The 16,992-nt window shown below is 47.4% G+C and overlaps 1 protein-coding gene across 1 annotated transcript in view; it reads left to right on the top strand.

Annotated features, from left to right (window-relative positions):
• Positions 1-7,964: 7,964 nt before the first annotated feature.
• The window catches only part of Pfkfb3 (6-phosphofructo-2-kinase/fructose-2,6-biphosphatase 3), an 82,578-nt gene continuing 73,550 nt past the window's right edge, over positions 7,965-16,992 (top strand). Inside the window, exon 1 of the mRNA XM_021650907.2 lies at positions 7,965-8,263. Coding sequence (XP_021506582.1) covers positions 8,248-8,263 — 16 coding nt within the window. The 5' untranslated portion in view covers positions 7,965-8,247. The remainder of the gene's footprint in view (positions 8,264-16,992) is intronic.

The following is a 16,992-nucleotide window of genomic DNA, read 5'->3' as shown; positions in this document are numbered from 1 at the left end:
GGCAGCTGCAGTGTCCTCTGTCTTCTGTTCCCAATTAAACAACCAAAACAGAGAGACTAGAATGTGTCAGTCTGACTTGTAAGTCAGACTTCTGATACTAATTATGTGGGGTTTCCCTTCTCTAACAAACTCAGTCTCCAACCCTCCAGATGCCCACTGGGCATCTTATGATCCCATCCAATTCTGTTAGTCACCGTCTAAAGGGCTCAGTCCCATAGGACCCAAGAAGTACTAGGGAAAGGGGGTAGCTGGAAAGGTAGGTGGCTGGAGAGGTGGCTCAGAGGTTAAGAGCATTGGCTGCTCTTCAAGAGGACTGGTGTTCAACTACCAAAATCTACATGGTAGCTCACAACCAGCCTGCAATGTCAATCCCTGGATAACTAATGTTCCTCTACTGGCCTATGTGGACACTGTGCAGATGTGGTACATAGACATACCCACCATACATATAAAATAATACAACTTTAAAGTAGTCGGGGCATTGGGAAGATGACTCAGAGGGTAAAGGCACTTGCTACTCTAGCCTGATGACTTGAATTTGATCCCTGGACCCCACATGGTGAAAAAAGAGAACCAACTCCCACAAGCTGTCCTCTGACCTCCAAACGTCTGTGAAATGTGTTCGCCCACACACATGCACACTAACACCAGTAAAATAAATGTAAAAAGGAAGGAAAGAAAAGGGTCGAGTACCTAACTTGTTCATCCTTCTGTCCAATGTGGCTAGAAATATCTAGTGTCTAAGACTTTTTTTCCAGACAATATTTCTTTGTGTAGCCTTGGCTGTCCTCACTCACTTTGTAGACCAGGCTGGCCTCGAACTCACAGAGATCTGCCTGCCTTTCCCTCCCTGAATTCTGGGATTAAAGATGTGTGCCACCATGCCTGGCTTGTCCTAAAAGTCGGCCTTCATTTCATGTTTGATTACTAGAATAACTCACAGAACTAGAGATGGCCATTTACTTGGTATCCAACCTTTTTTTTTTCTTTTTGTTTGTTTTTTATTCTTTTGGTTTTTTCGAGACAGGGTTTCCCTGTGTAGCCTTGGCTGTCCTGGACTTGATATGTAGGTCATGCTGGCCCTGAACTCACAAAGATCTGCCTGCTTCTACCTCCCTGAGTGCTGGGAATACAGGCCTGTGCCACCAGGCTTGTATTACAGCTTTTTATTATGAAAGGTTTGAGTCAAGAGTGGCCAGACAGAGATGTATAAGGATAGCCAAGTGTGGGTGGGCCAAGGAGTTTCTTCATCCTCTTGGCTTACCAAATGAGAAGCAAAATGAATTCCATCCTAAGGTGTTTAAGTGGACGTTTCCATGCATAGCAATGGTTGATTAAATCATTCATCATGGGTGAATGACCAACTCTGCTCTCCCCACTGGTCCAGGGGCCTTATTTGAGGGTACCAAACCCCTAATGTCTTAGTCTTTCCAGCCACCAGCTTTTAGTTTGGAGCCTCACTCCCCAGCCATTTCATTGGCATAGAAATTACCATCATTAGTCTGAAACTGTAGGCTAAGAAGCTGAATAAAAGACCAAAGGTCTTTTATTGTAAAAGGTCTTTTACTGTAGCAGTGTATCCTATGAATGAATGAGGTCACTAGATTGGAGGTGCCAATTAGAAGAAACAGTACATCTCAGCAGCCCCCTGCTCTGGCTCCACTACAGCAACTAGGGTGGCACACCTAATGTGCAGTCTGTGTAACAGGCCCCAGACCTTAGCACAACTGACTCCATGATAGAAGTACCATTCAGGCTGTAAGACTCAGCACATAGACAGCACCACCTGCCAAAATGAAAACAAAGACCTAATCCATCAAAGTCCATAGTTCTGGAAAAGTCTCTAAATGTACTAGCCTTGCATTTTTACTTCTGTAGTTCCACTTCTGGCTCTCTGTTCTTGTTAACTGAAGAATGTCAACCCAGGACACAGTTTTTGTGATTAAAAGGTCACTCTGAGAAAGGCTTAGGACTATACTGGGATCCTGAACACCCAGTGTAGTCACTGGCTGGCTAATGAAGATTTTCTATTGGCTTAAACCCATGTCTAAGGACTCATCTCTGGCGGATACCCCACAACAGTCTGTCTGACATACTCTTTTTAAAAACATTGTGTGTGTGCGCACGCGCGTGTGCTCATGCAAAGGAGTCGGTTCTCTCCTTTTCCCATCTAGAACTTTCTGATTTGAGTTGCCCATGCCTGTGGAGGTTCCACATCTTTATGTGGCAGAGATCCAACCGGGTAGTCAGGATTGGCAGCCGGTGCATTTACTCACGGTGTCATCTTGCTGACCCTTGGCATACTTTTTTATCTGGATCAATTAGCCTTAGATGAAGTTGTCTTCAATGACAACCAAGTCCATGAGGCTGAGTCCACATCCACTTCTCATCATAATCACAAAGGGTAAAGGTCAGAGGAACAGACAATCACTCATAGCACGGACTCTGAATCTCTTCCCATAAACGTCAGCTCCCTACTCTCGAGACAGGCTGGAATCCATGTTACAACAGTGGTGTGAGAGCTCATCACCTGCGCAGGCAACATCCTCTTTGTTCAGAAAGCTCTATAACTGAATGCAATGGGTTAAAGCCAGGTAAACCGGGGGCGGGGGGGGGAGAGAGCAGAGAAAGAATCATTACCTGTAGTCAGCATTTTCTACATTGTGCACTCTTCTTTCTTCCACTGTTTTAACCCCCTAACATGAGATAGAAGAGAAAAAAGGATCTAGGGGAAAGAGGGCATTGTTATTTTTAGACTACTTCCTGCTGATTAGGGCTATTGAGATCCTGGGGGGCACGTTTGATCTTTGCTGTCAGGATATCTAATTTCTTCTTTTCCTTGTTTCTTTTTTGCACATGACTACTTAACAAACCACAACCAACCCCATCCAACCACCAACCAGCCAACTATCAGGGCCCTCGTATTTATACAACCTCTGAAAAGTTCCCAAAATTCCAAACCTCACAGAGTCCAAGAAACTATCTGCAGCTGGCAAAATCACGCGACTACTAGAGCACAAGGCAAGCCACAGTCACCTGTTGTAAAGCAGACCCATATCCCCACACCTGCGATCAAAATGGAAACACATTCTTATGATATTTCTGTTTGGGGATGAAACCAAAGTCAGAGGACAGCTTTTGGGAGTTTATTTTCTCCTTCTGGAATGTGGGTCCTGGGGTTGAACTCAGGTCGTCAGGCTTGGCAGCAAGTGCCTTTACCCCAGGAACCATCTCTGCCCTAAGTTTATTATGCTTTATTGCTGCCTCAGTTTCCATATCAGCATGTGCTTTAGATCAAGTTCCCTGGGGAAGGACCTTCCATAAGATATTTTAGAGGGCCTGAGCTCGAGTTTCTCTTTGGGGGTAGCTTTCATGCAGGCAAGAGTAAGAGATAAACAGTTTAATCAGATTTCATGAGCTTTTTGGCACAGTTTGGCCACTGTAACCTTAAGTGTACAGTTGGCTCTCTCAGTTTTGCTGGATGACTAAGGTTCCCACGTTGTATGTCACCTCCATTTTACTCCCGGCATCTGGAAAATCCAACACACAGTCTTTGAAATAAAACTGGGTCTGCTGTGTTTTAAAGTTCATCTTTAACTCTTTGTGTGTGTGTGTGTTCTGCTTCTATCTACCCACATGGGCTGGGGAGGTGGCTCAATTGGTAAAGCGCTTGACACATACATGTAGAAGGCCCTGGGCTTGATATCTAGCATGACGTAAGCTAGGCATGATAGGACATATAGGACCTACCTATAATTCCAACACTTGGGAGGTGGAGGCAAGAGGTCAGAGGTTCAAGATTACCCTCTGTCACATAGGCTAGCCTAGGCTGGAGATCCCATCTGAAAAAGAAAAAGAATCCACGGATAGGAAGATATGTTAAATCTTCCTGGGACAGCTGGCGTGACTGAAAACACCATTTGTCAAGTTCTTTCCAGGCAGCACGCCTTTGGCTTGCGTTGGCTTTACCATGGGCACAGGTGGCCTCCCTGATGTTACTGTTCTAACAGTTTGGATGTGTGAGATTCACTCTGCTCCTCTTTAAATGTGGAGTCTTTATTACTCCAAGAAACTGGCTATACAGTGTGTCCTTTCTATAAAATTGAACTATAAGCAAATCAGGCCAACGTTTCTAGCTTATCTTGCTCTTTTTGCCTCCACTCTATCTTCCTCTGTATGGGGTGCAGCAAACTTACAGAGAGACAGAGGTGCGTCCAAGGCAGCTGGCGAATTTTTCCAGCCCAAGCTGTATGCTTAGCGGCATGGTCTCTAATTAATCACACTTTTCTTTAATCTTGAACAATGAAATATGATCACATCTAGTGTTATAGCCATCCTCCAAGTCCCCCTTCATCCCCTCTACAGTCCTCCCAGTTCATGTCGTTTCTTTTTCTGATAACCCACGAAGTCCAGCTAGGGCTGCCCTTGCATAGGTGTAGGACTACCCCCCCCCCCGAAGCCTGGGAACCTACCAGTGACACATCCCCCAGATAGGATGGCTCTCCCTCCCCTAGCAACTATCAGCTGCCAGTAACTCCTCGCTAAAGAGTGGGGCCTGGATATGATCTCATCTACACCGGCTGTGCTGGGATTTGGGCTGGCTCGACCTTGGGCGGGTCTGGTGCAGGTAACCACAGCTGCTGTTCCTGGGTCTAACAGCCATGGTGTGTCCTGAAGGCAGCATTTCACAGTGCTCTTCCCATCCTTTATGCTTACATTCTTTCCACCCCCTTTTCCTCAATGTCCCCAAATCATGGGCTTCTTCTCTTACAATTTTGAGTCTCTTCTCTGATGCCCCTGCGGTGTCCAACTGGTACTTCCATGGCTATTTACTTTCTGGAGCAGTCTAAGGACCTCTTTTCCTTAATTAATTTCTTTCTGATGGAGCTAGGAAAATCTGCTTCTTTCCAGATGCGCCATGTATACGCCATGTATAAATGGTTGTTGCCCTCTCTTTCCTTAATTCTAGAGCCAAAGTCAGATCTGTTATCCCAGCTGGACAGAAATTCTGTCTGATAGTGCACAACCAGCTTGACATTTGCCGTTAGCTATGGAACTGCTCTTGGCAGCATACCAAGAAGGGCCTTTTGGCCGAGTGTGTCTGAATTACTAGCTCCAGGCAATCCTGCATTAGAAACTATCTCATCTAACATACAAGCTGCAGAGAATGACTAGGCTAAGTGTCTGGCAATGTGTTTAAAATCAGATGACAGCCTAGCCTGGCATTGTAGTGTTTACCTACTAGATGGGCGTTTTTCTTTGGGAGATTGGGAGCCTGCTCTTACTGTAATAGATCCATTCCTAAGAGGGTAATGGACGCTTGGGAATATATAGAAATGTTTTAGGGGATGAGAGTGCATGAAAGCCTGGGTTCAAGTTCCAGCTTTGCATGAACTGATCTTGGTGGTGCACTGCTGTGGGTTTGAAACTAGTATGACCGACAAAGTGATTCCAGCCAAGGGCACACAGTGAGAGCACCCCCTCCCATCAAAACAAGCCAAAGGTGATGGATGACTTCAAGGAAGTGCAACAGGACAGATGAGTACATGCATTCACAGAAATGGACAGCACATGCTCACACTAAATAAAAATCCCAGCATGGAGAAGTGAGCACAAAGCCCCACCCCTAGCCAAGAAGCTATTTGCAATTGGTGGAGAGCAGCTGGGAAAAGGACACTCTGTTTTCATCAAAAGAATGACACTGCGTATACCAAGCACACCCTAGGCAGACCCCAACAAAATTGAACTTCATGGTTTTTGTTCTTGTTGTTTGTTTGAGGTGTGTGTGTGTGTGTGTGTGTGTGTGTGTGTGTGTGTGTGTGCTTTTTTTCTGTTTTGGTTTCCTTTAAGAGAAAAAGAACATGAAGTTAGGTAGGTGGTTGGGAGACAGTCTGTGAAGAGTTAAAGGAGAGAAGAAAACAACTAAACTATATTGTATAACATTCTTAAAAAGTAATAAAACATCTGAAAAAGAGCATGTGGCTGAGGGAGGGGGTTGCAGGGGAGGGACTGGGGGGGAAGGGAAGAGGGGAAGTTATGCAATAATTATACTTTAACTTAAAAAATTAAAAGCCAGGCGGTGGTGCACCTTGATCTCAACCCTTGGGAGGCAGAGGCAGGTGGATTTCTGTGAAATCAAGGCCATCCTGGTCTACAGAGCGAGTCCAGGACAGCCATGGCTGTTACACAGAGAAACCCTGTCTTGATAAAAGCAAAACAAAACAAATTAAAAGTATTTGGCTCTGCTATTCAGTAAAAAAAATTCAACATTTCTTTCTGGATATAACTACGGTAATCCAAGGCTCTTCACAGGACATCTAGACTGTATCAAAGGGAGCCAACTAGGGAGCGGAGCCCTCTGATCCCGAACAGGAATACAGAACAAAGCCCCAAGAGAGCAAGAGGGCGGGCGGGAAAGATCCCTTACCTGTAGCAGATAAAGAACACTTGGGAGTCCTTTCTAAGGCCGTGCCCTCCTTGAACAAAGGAACCCTGGGGACCTGGGGCTGAGTAGTCTACACACTCTTACAGGAAAGCACTCTGTCAGGGCAAGCACATTTCTGAGCATGCTCACTTATGGGTTCCAGTCTTGAGCATGCTCTGTTTAAGGTCCCTGTTCAAGAAGCAAAGACGGAAGACATTGGGGGTGCCGTCTTAGCTGAGCATAAAATGGGGACTGGAGAGGTGGCACGGTGGTCAAGAGCGCTGCTGCTCTTCTGACAGTCCTAGTTCTGATACCCAGCACCCACAGGCTAGAAAACAATAACTCTAGTTCTGGCAGATCTGATACCTTCTTCTGGCCTCCAAGGGCACCAAGTACATTCACGGCGCACAGACATAACATGACACCAAACACCCACACACATAAAATAAATAATTTTTTTTGAAAAAGCAATAAAATGGGGACATAAAAGCGACAAACAGTAAAGCCTCTGGGTGTGCACAGCTTTTATTGTAACAGGTTTAGTTGGAAAAGAATAGGACAGGACACTTGGAGGGTACATTAGTATAAGAATTTAACCCCGATTCACTTAGCTAACAGGGCAGTGAGATGCTGTCTCAGGCCAGTTACCTCCTTCTCTGTGGTATCGTCTTCCTTCAAAACGAAGGATGGTGTTCGAACCAGAATCCACAAAACATAGCAGACTAAGACATAGATTCTAATATTAAAAAAGGTACCTTCACAGTAATGCGCATAAAATAAATTATTTTTAAGAAGAAAGAAAAGAAGAGAGAGAGAGAGAGAGAGAGAGAGAGAGAGAGAGAACACCCTCTGCATACTCGTTCCAGTTCTACTCACCGAGCTGGCTGGTGTATTCATTGCATGGAGAGACAGCCCCTTGTCAGTGCCCCTAGAAGGGGCAGGGGTCCTGCCTCCAGCCTTCAAATACTGGGTTTAATGACGGGCTTGAAGACACCATACCCAGCTTGGTTAGTTGGTGAAAGCCTTAATTAACTTAAAAGAGAATCCTGCCTTGGGACGTTTGGGTCAGTCAACTATCAGAGGCATTAGCCTCACTGTCACAAAGGCAAAAATGTCCTGAATAAAGCTGCCTCCTCGTTCTTCTCTTTCCCTAAGCGACACTTTGACAGATGATCAAACTGTGGGTGAGGAACGTTTCAGACTCTGCAGAAACAAACCGTTCATGCCTGTGATCTTACAGAGGAACACTTTGATCAGGTATGTCGGGTGTAGGTGCTGGGGCAGGACCCTGGAGCAGAAAGGGTGCTAAACTAGCTTAGCCCGAACAGCTTTCTTTTATTTAGTGTCTATACATACGAGGCTACCAGCCATTTGAAGGCCCCAACTTCATTAAGGCAAAAAATGATAAAATTCCTCCAAGTCCCTTCCTTCACCACGCAGCCTGAAGGAGCTTATGGATGGGCTCATTTTCATCCCCTTCCAGGTAGCTGTCGTCCATGCTTGGCCTCTGCCCAGGCGGGTAGGCGGGCAGCACCTCCCGGGCTCTGGGCTCAGGGCGGGACCAGGTCGCCCACCCCAGCCTCGCAGCCGCCGCCTTCAGGCGCCCAGAGCTCACGGGTGACGCGACTCCCGCGCTTCCTGCTCGGCGGCGGAGCCTCCTCCGCGCCGTGACGTGCCAGGGCTGTGACCAAATATGTCCCTTTCCCCTCCCTCGCCGGCCCCATCGCCCGCAGGCCGCCCCGAGCCGAGCCTCGGGGCTGCCGCTCGGACGTCCGCCTGCTGGGGTGTGGCGGGCCGGCGCCCCGCGCAGCGTCCCCGGCGCGATGCCCTTCAGGAAAGGTAGGGCGTCCCGGGTTCTGCCCGCGGGCGGAGACCCCCGTCCCCTCGGGGCTTCCGCGCTGCCTCCTCCCGCCCGCCCCGTTACGCCCCTCTCGCTCTGCCCCCGCAGCCCCGTGCACCGTCCCCGGCAGCCTCAGCCGGGTCCGCGGCTACACCACGTGGATGCGGGAACCCCAGCTGTGCCGGGAGGCGGAGAGCGCAGCGCCAGCCGCGGTACTCCTAGCCAACCCCGGGATGCAGACGGAACGCGGAGCCCTAAGGGTTCTTTCTGGGGAAACTTGGGCCGCTCTCACTGCCGGACCTCGGCAGCCTGGAGCCGTTAGGAGGGAGACCGCAGAAGGGGCGGAGGCCGCGTCGCCTGCGAGGCAGATCCCAGGCCGGCGCTGCCTCCGCATTGCCACCCCGGGGAAGTCATTTTTTTTTACCCCGCGGTTTCAGTTTCCTCCTCGGCAAAATGGGCACAGGAAGAGAGCCGGCTGGGGGAGGACCGGCAGACCGTATAAAGAAGCAAAGTGGTGCCCCTCTGAGGTTGGCCGGGCAGCCTCACGCAGTGCCCGTCTAGGCTTTGCAGCCTCCGCTCACTGCCACTGCAGTCTCTGAGCTCATTCACCTTGGCATTCGGCCCTACCGGCCGGTGGATTCCCATTCCCATGGCTCCCTGCGGGGGTCGCCAGAGTATTTGGTCCCATGTTATAGGCTGGGTTATGGAGGCCCCGTGACTCTTGAAGCCACTGCTTAGAGCTGGGCTGGACTCCGTGCTGTGATACTCTGGCCAAAGCCTTGGAATGGAAGTGGGAACTGCAGACCTGTAGAGTGACGGGGGGACTCTCACACCGGGACTATCTGACCTCTGCTCTGTGTGTGTGTGTGTGTGTGTGTGTGTGTGTTGAGAGGAATATCATGGAAGTCCCTAGCTCAGCAGGTAGCAGGTGCCTGTAATCTCAGTGCTTGGGCGGATGGGGGGGAGATGAAGGCAGGAAAATGAGAAGTTTAAGGCCTTCCTAAACTATAATGTAAGTGGGAGGTCCTCCCACCCTCCCTGGCTACAAGAGACCTTGTCTCAAGACAAGCAAGAACTGCCCAAGGCTCTCCCACTGGACCTTGGGACTCGTGGGTAGACGGAAAGAAAAGCCTGGCTCTCCAGGTGCGGGTACTCTGGAGTCTGGCTTTCCCAGCTCCTCCACCCACCTTTCTTGCCAAGCTTCTCTTCTTTCATAATTCAGGTGAATGGAGAGGTTATTGCTGTGGTTGCTGGGAGGCTATAGTGGCCTTTGTCCCTCGTAAGCACAGAATGTTAAGGTACCAGTTTCTAGCTCCAGGCTGTGAAGAGGGCTGTGCTGCTGGAGATGTGGAAAGGCATCATTCAAAGAGCAGGGCTGATAATTTCTCTCATCTGGTGATGGTTAAGCCCGCAGCCTCGGGGTCCTGCTGTCCCATGCATAACGTTGCCACTTTGTCCCTGGAAAGTCTGTCTTGAGGGTGTCATAGTCTTCATCTCACCCCTCTCTCTGTCTTTCTCTGTCTCCTCCCCTCCCCCCACATACTCACTTTTGACCTTGTGGTCTCTGGTGGGCAAACTGAAAGCAGGCAAAGATGTCTGTTAGCCATCCCAGGGCTTAGGGAATAGCTTTACTAATTAAGATCTGAAATAATTAGGCTGTTCAAGTAGGGGTTTTTAAGGGAGTGGCTTGGGTTGAGACAGGGTCTCCCTATATAGTCCTGGCTGATCAGGAACTCAATATGTAGACTAGACTCACACAGATCTACCTGCTTCTGCCTCCCAAGCACTAGGGTTAAAGGTAAGTGCCACCACAGCCAGCCGACTCTCAGCCATTTTTGAACAAGGTTTTTGCTCTGTTGCTTGCTGTGGTGGCACATGCTCTTGGTGCTAGCATTTGGGAGGTGGATATGGGATGCTCGGGAGTTCAGAATAAGAGAGGATAAAGACAGGATAGCATGTAGTTCGGGCTGGCTTCACACCGGATGTACCTCAGAAGCTGGCCATGAACTCCTAATCCCCCTACCTTGAAGTCAACCCCAGCTAGCAGTTTTTCTTTTTTAAGAGTTAACTTAGTGCGTTATTAGATTGTAAAGATTATATTTGACAGCTACCAACCAAGTTAGACTCTACTTTTGTTTCTTGTTTTAATCTGAAGAAACATTGCCGAGCTGTGAGGAAAGTATCGTTTTCCCATGCCATGGTTACTTTCTGAAGGTCCCAGTTTGTGAGAAACTGCTTGGAGGCGATGTTTTGATTTGAGCCAAGGCATAGACTCTGGCGGGCTTTGAATCTGAGGCAGAACTTCCTTGCATGTAAAGTTGCAAACTCAAATTTACTTATTTATTTATTTATTTATTTATTTATTTGTGTGTATGTGTGAGAGAATGTACGTACACACACACACACACACACACACACACACACACACACCATGGCAAGCCTGTAGAAATCATTTTAGAAATCAGGTCTTTCCTTCCACCATGCCAGGCCTGGGGATTGAACTCAGGTCATCAAGTTTAGCTGCAAGCGTCTTTACCCACTGAGCCATCTCGCTGGTGCTGGGTTGTAAACTTTTAGCAGTAAGGTAACACAGCAAGTAGGAATTTCTGGGAGCCGGGGTGTGATTTATGTTGGTGTCCTGATTAGCTATGCTCTGAACCTGCCTGCGGGTGACATGGTCAGTTATGAAAGGGATCACTAGCCCATTCTAACCCAAGGCAGAGGTAGGAGAAGCATTTGCGTATACATAGTCTCTGTATTTTTTAATTTTGAGCCATTTGAACATATTAACTATTCAGGGTACAATTTTAAAAAATTATGACAAGCCAGGCAGTCGTGGTGCATGCCTTTAATTCCAGCACTTGGGAGGCAGGAAGAGGTGTATTTCTATAAGTTCGAGGCCAGGCTGGTTTACAGAGTGAGTTCCACGACAGCCAGGGCTACACAGAGAAACCCCATCTCCAAAAACATAACAAACAAACACACAAACATGTCTTTGCTGTTTTTCCACCCCAAACCAAGTGCAATTAGGTGGAGGAGGCTTCTTCGGTGGACCAGATGGAGGAGGCCTCTTAGTGAGCCAGAGGTCAGAAGGGGATAGTTGCTAAGCCCATCTTTGCTATATTTCTGTGCCTTTAATATTTAGTTACTTATTACTATGTGTGTGTGATGTGTGTGCAGGAGCATGAGTGCATACACAGGCCAGAGGACAACTTTTGGAGTCGGCTTTCCTTCTCCTGTGGGTTCCAGGTATTTAGCTCAAGTGGCAGGCGTCTTTACCTGCTGAGCCATATTCCCAGCCCCCTCCCCCCCTTTTATGTCTTGACAATCAATCGTAAGACCCAGGAGCAGCAGGATCAGGGGCCTGGAGGAAACATGTATCAGGCAAGCTGAGAAGTTCCGTAAAGATTGGGTAGGGTTTAGGAAAACCCCAGTGGTTAGTGAGAATGCTATGTATCTGCCTCTAACCCAAGATGCTGAAGGGCAGAGGGGCTGTCTGACTGGAGTCCTGACCTCTTGTGGAGGATGCAGGCAGCTGCTGGGCTGCAAAGAGGAAGCTGATCGACTCTATCTCTATTTCTGTTCCCATGGCATTAGCAGCTGTGGAAATAGGAGCCTGATGGTACTGTCCACACATGTCACCCTGCCTGGCTACAGTGCAGGGCAGATTTGACCTGCGGTGGACCATGGATTTGTTGGAACCACAGATATCAACCATAAGTCCTGGTTTTATGCCTCACCTGCAAAAAGCTCTCAGTAACATCTCCTGAATTTTATTAGGTCAAAGTTGAGCGATTGCCTGCCAAGTCATCCATTCATCTTTGAAACTGTGTGCCAACAGTTTACACATACTAGGTAAACAGATAGACATAGGGTTCCCTCCCTGAAGATCACCTCCTATGCTTTCCAGCAAGTGCCAAGAGGGGAAGGTCAGAAGTTGGCACCGGGCTGTGAATCTGTGGCAGAGTTCATGCAGATCACACACAAGGCCCCTGGTCCGATCTCCAGCACTGGAGATGGTACACACCTGGAGATGTACTGTGGTGGTCCACACCTGTAGTCCCCACACTAGGGAGGTGGTGGCATTGTATAGGATCATCCTTGCCTACATAGCAAGTTCAAGGCCAGCCTGAGCTACCTGAGACCCCCAAGGAAGAGGAGGAAATAGAGCAGAACTCTTGACCCAAATCGAAGTATGTGTTGAGACATGTCCATAATCCCAATACTCAGGACACTGAGGCTGGCAAATCTTTATGAACTCTGCCTAGGTTACATAGCAAGACCCTCTCTCATAAAATCAAAACCATGTGCACAATACCATCCCAGCCTTGATTACATGAGACCTGGTCTCTAAGCAAACAAACAAACAAACAGATAAACAAAAAAGCAACACTACTCTCTTTAATACTAACTTTAATGTTTAAAAAAGAAGTCAAGTGAACAAAATAAATAGTTGGAGCAGAGAGCAAGTGTTTTGTTGTTGTTGTTGTTGTTTTTGTTTTTTGTTTTTTAAGGATAAAAGCTCCCTACCCATCCCCTCTAAAGAAACTAGACTCTGGATGGAGAGCGATGTAGTCGAGCTAGCTGTGATGAAGACACAGTTTCTCGAGGGATTGGTTTTGTGGTGGTAGTAAGGGACTTATAGCTGGGCATCCCACCTTTCTAATGCAGACCCCAGCGGAATGGCCTTCTGTAATATGGGTGGAGTGAGTGGTGAAGGGCCATACCGCTTCATACACTCTGAGGCTCAGGCGAGAAATGACAGTCAGGAGAAGCAGGATGCCAGCATTGGCTAGGCATCTTGTCTCCTGACTGGTCTCCAGGGTGACTGAGGCTGTGGTGGGGGAAGATTTTTCAGGCCTAGGGCTGACGAAAGCAGGACTGAAGAAACTGGTTTTTGAGGTTGGCTTGAATAAGGAGAAGTTAGGAAACATGAGATTTGAGAGAACAAAAAGGGGGACAGGAAACATGTCAGCTAGACACAGGGAGGAAGTCATGAAAGTCGTGGTTGTGTCGGGAAGGAGGTTGAGATGGCACTTGTGCAGTAACTTGACACCGTAATGACTGCATCTTTCGGGATGGGGAAGGTGGTTATATAGCTCAGGAGGAGAGTGCTTGTCTCACATGCGAAAGCTCTTGGTTCTGGGGTTCCAATCCTCAACATCACAGAGAAGGAGAAATAGGGGAGGGGGAGAAAAGTATCTGAGCCTCATAGATGACAGGGTTCGGCTTAGTCTAGAGCCTGGGCTCTTGACTAAATTACTGAGGATCCTTTTAGGCCTAATGGCCTCCAAACAGTAGAATTTCAAGTGTTCTTGCATGGGTTCATCATCAGAAGGGGCAACAAATAGCAGGTGAAAGTTCCAGGAGTAATGCTGGGCTGGGGGAGTAGCGCACTGGTACAATGCTCAACTAGTATGCCAGGGGCTGGGGCTAGATCCCCAGTGCCACAGAAACAGGACAGAGACACTGGGCACAGCAGCTCACACCTGTGTCTCCACCACACAAGAGACATCAGCTGGCTGGAGGATTGTTGAAGAGCTTGAGGCCAGTGAGTGCTAACTAGTAAGGTTCAAGCCAGCCTAAGCTACAGCATAAGAGACTCTGCCCAAACAAAATAAAACAAATAAAAACAACCTCCCTTATTTTAAAACAAACCCCACCAAATAACACAATTAAAAATGGGGTACAGAACTGAAGAGAGAATTCTCAACAGAAGACTAATGTCTGAGAGGCACTTAAATAAATGCTCAACATCCTTAGTCATCAGGGAAATGCAAATCAAAATGACTCTGGGATTCCATTTTACAGCCATCAGAATGGCTAAGATGGAAAGCTCAAGTGACAGCACATGCCGGCAAGGATGTGAAGAAAGGGGAACCCTCCTCCATTGCTGGCCAGAGTGCAAACTTACACAGCCACTGTAGAACTCAATCTGGAGGTTTCTTAGAAAATTGGAAATAGATAAACCTCAAGACCAAGCTGGACATATACTCAAAAGATGCTATACCATGCCACAAGAATACTTGCTCAGCTATGTTCATAGCAGCTTTATCCATAACAACCATAAAGTGGAAACAACCTAGATGTCTCTCAACTGAAGAATGGATAAAGAAAATGTGGTACATTTACACAATGGAATACTACTCAGCTATTAAAAATGAAGACATCATGATATTTTCAGACAAATTAATGGAACTAGAAAAAAAATCATCCCGAGTGAGGTAACCCAGACCCAGAAAGACACGCATGATATGTACTCACCTAAAAGTGAACATTAGCCATAAAATACAGGATAATCATGCTACAATCCATGGACCCAAAGAAGCCAAGGAAGGTCCAAGGGAACAATGCTTGAATCTCACTCAAAGAGGAAATAAAATAGACATCTGAAGTAGATAAAGGGAAGGAACTGGGTAGGAGAAGGGGAGAGGGTAACAGGGATGGAGATCAGGTGTGGGGAGAGGGGTGTGATTGGGAGAGAGAACAGAAATATTTGTGGGGGGCATCTCCGGGACACAGAAGGCTCCCGGGGGTCTAAGGTGATGACCCTAACTGAGAGTGCTGGCAGCAGAGTGTTCAGGAGCCTGAAGTCTCCTCTTCCTGTAGCCAGGTGGTGCTTCCAGTGGAGGGTGCGCCACACCAACCCACCCATAAAACCTTTGACCTAAAATTTGTCTTTTCTTCAAGAAGTTTAGGGATTAAGATAGAGGAGAGATTGAGGGAATGGCAAAAAAACAAACAAGCAAACAACAAACAAACAAACACCAGGGCCAAGGAGATGGCTCAGTGAGTAGGGGTCCTTGCCATACAAGCCTGGGGGCCTGAGTTTGATCTCCAGAAGCCATGTACATAGGTGGAAAGAGAAAAATGACTTCAGAATGTTGTCCTTTATTCTCCATACTCATACCACACATACACACTACACACAGAACACACACATACACGCAGAAAGATACACACACATGGAGGTGAACACACACACTAATTAGAGTTGAGTTAAGGGCTGGAGAAATGGCTGGGTCATTTAAGAACATTTATTCCTCTTGCAATGGACTTAGGTTCAGCTCCTACCACCCACAGTGTAACTTGAGTTCTGGGTGGCTCTGACACCCTCCCCTGGCCTCTATGTGCTCCTGCACATAGACTGACACAGGCAAGCACACTAAGTAGATTCTAAGACAAATTAGAACTTCACAAGACATGTTGATGCATGTAGGGAGACAAAGGAAGGTAGGTCTCTGTGAGTTGGAAGCCAGCCTGGTCTACATAGTGAGTTCCTGGACAACCAGAGATCCAGGGCTCCAGAAAGACCTTGTCTCAAAAAAGAAGAGAAGGAGGAAGAGGAACAAACAACAACAGAAAGAACTGTGACCATCCTCTAAACAGAAGCAAAGGCTGGACCTGTGTGTCACATCTGTAGCCCAATAGTCAAGAGGCTGAGATGGGCCATAGGAGGTCAAGGAGCTCAGCTGCATATCTTGTTGTATTCTGGGCCATTAACACACTTTTTCACAAAGTTCAAAACCAAAACCAACTAACCAAACAAACAAAAAGAAGCAAAGAAGTAGATTTTTTTAAAACCACAAATATAATCAAGTCCAAATCTTCCCCAAATCAAATACAGAGCAAACAAAACCAAGGAGAAAACAAACACACAAAAACTCTAACCTCTCCCAGCTTCTTTCCAAGTGCTGGGATCTAAGAGCATATCCAGAGACCATTTAAAGGAGGGAGCTGTATTACCCACTGATTCTCTCTTCTAATCCTGGATCCAGTGAAGTGGCAGGTACTGCCCTCCACTTCAGGCTCCTCCCAGGGTACATTCAGAGAACTCTCCTCTTTGGTGAGCTTTCTGGGCATGAATTGAGTGCCCTAAGTGTGTGTGTGTGTGTGTGTGTGTGTGTGTATTTGTGTGCAGATGTTTGTGTGAAGGCCAGAGAACCTGCTCAGTGTCCTTCCTCAGGTTCTGACCATCTTGATTTTTGAGATGGTCTCTCACTAGCCTAGAACTCTCCGAGTATGCTAGTCTTGTTGGCCAGTAAGCTCCAGAAATCTGCCTGTCTCTGCTTCCCCAGTGCTATGATCATATTATGTAGCAGCAGCAGCAGCTTTTTGTTAATATTTTTAACTTTTATTAATTACACTTTATTCACTTTGTATCCCCCCATAAACCCCTCCCTCCTCCCCTCCGAACCCCACCTTTCTCCCGCCTTCTTCACACATGCCTTTCCCCAAGTCCACTGATAGGGGAGGTCCCCCTCTCCTTCCTTCTGATCTTAGTCTATCAGATCTCATCAGGAGTGGCTGCATTGTCATCTTCTGTGGCCTGGTAAGGATGCTCCCCATTCAGGGGGAGGTGATTAAAGAGCAGGCCAATCAGTTCATGTCAGAGGCAATCCCTCTTCCCATTACTATGGAAGCCACTTAGACACTGAACTGCCATGGTCTACATCTGTGCGGGGGTTCAAGGTTATCTCTATGCATGGTCCTTGGTTGGAATATGAGTCTCTGGGAAGACCCCTGTGTTCAAATTTTCTGGTTCTGTTGCTCTCCTTGTGGAGTTCCTGTCCTCTCCAGATCTTACTATTTCCCACTTCTTTCATAAGATTCCATGTACTCTGCCCAACAGTTGGCTATAAGTCTCAGCATCTGCTTTGATAGTCTGCAGGGCAGAGCCTTTCAGAGGCCATCTGTGGCAGGTTCCTAACTTGTTTCCTGTTTTCTT

Source organism: Meriones unguiculatus, chromosome 19 (assembly GCF_030254825.1).
Source record: "Meriones unguiculatus strain TT.TT164.6M chromosome 19, Bangor_MerUng_6.1, whole genome shotgun sequence".
NCBI classification, from domain to species: Eukaryota; Metazoa; Chordata; class Mammalia; order Rodentia; family Muridae; genus Meriones; species Meriones unguiculatus.
This window is presented reverse-complemented; position numbering and strand designations above follow the sequence as displayed.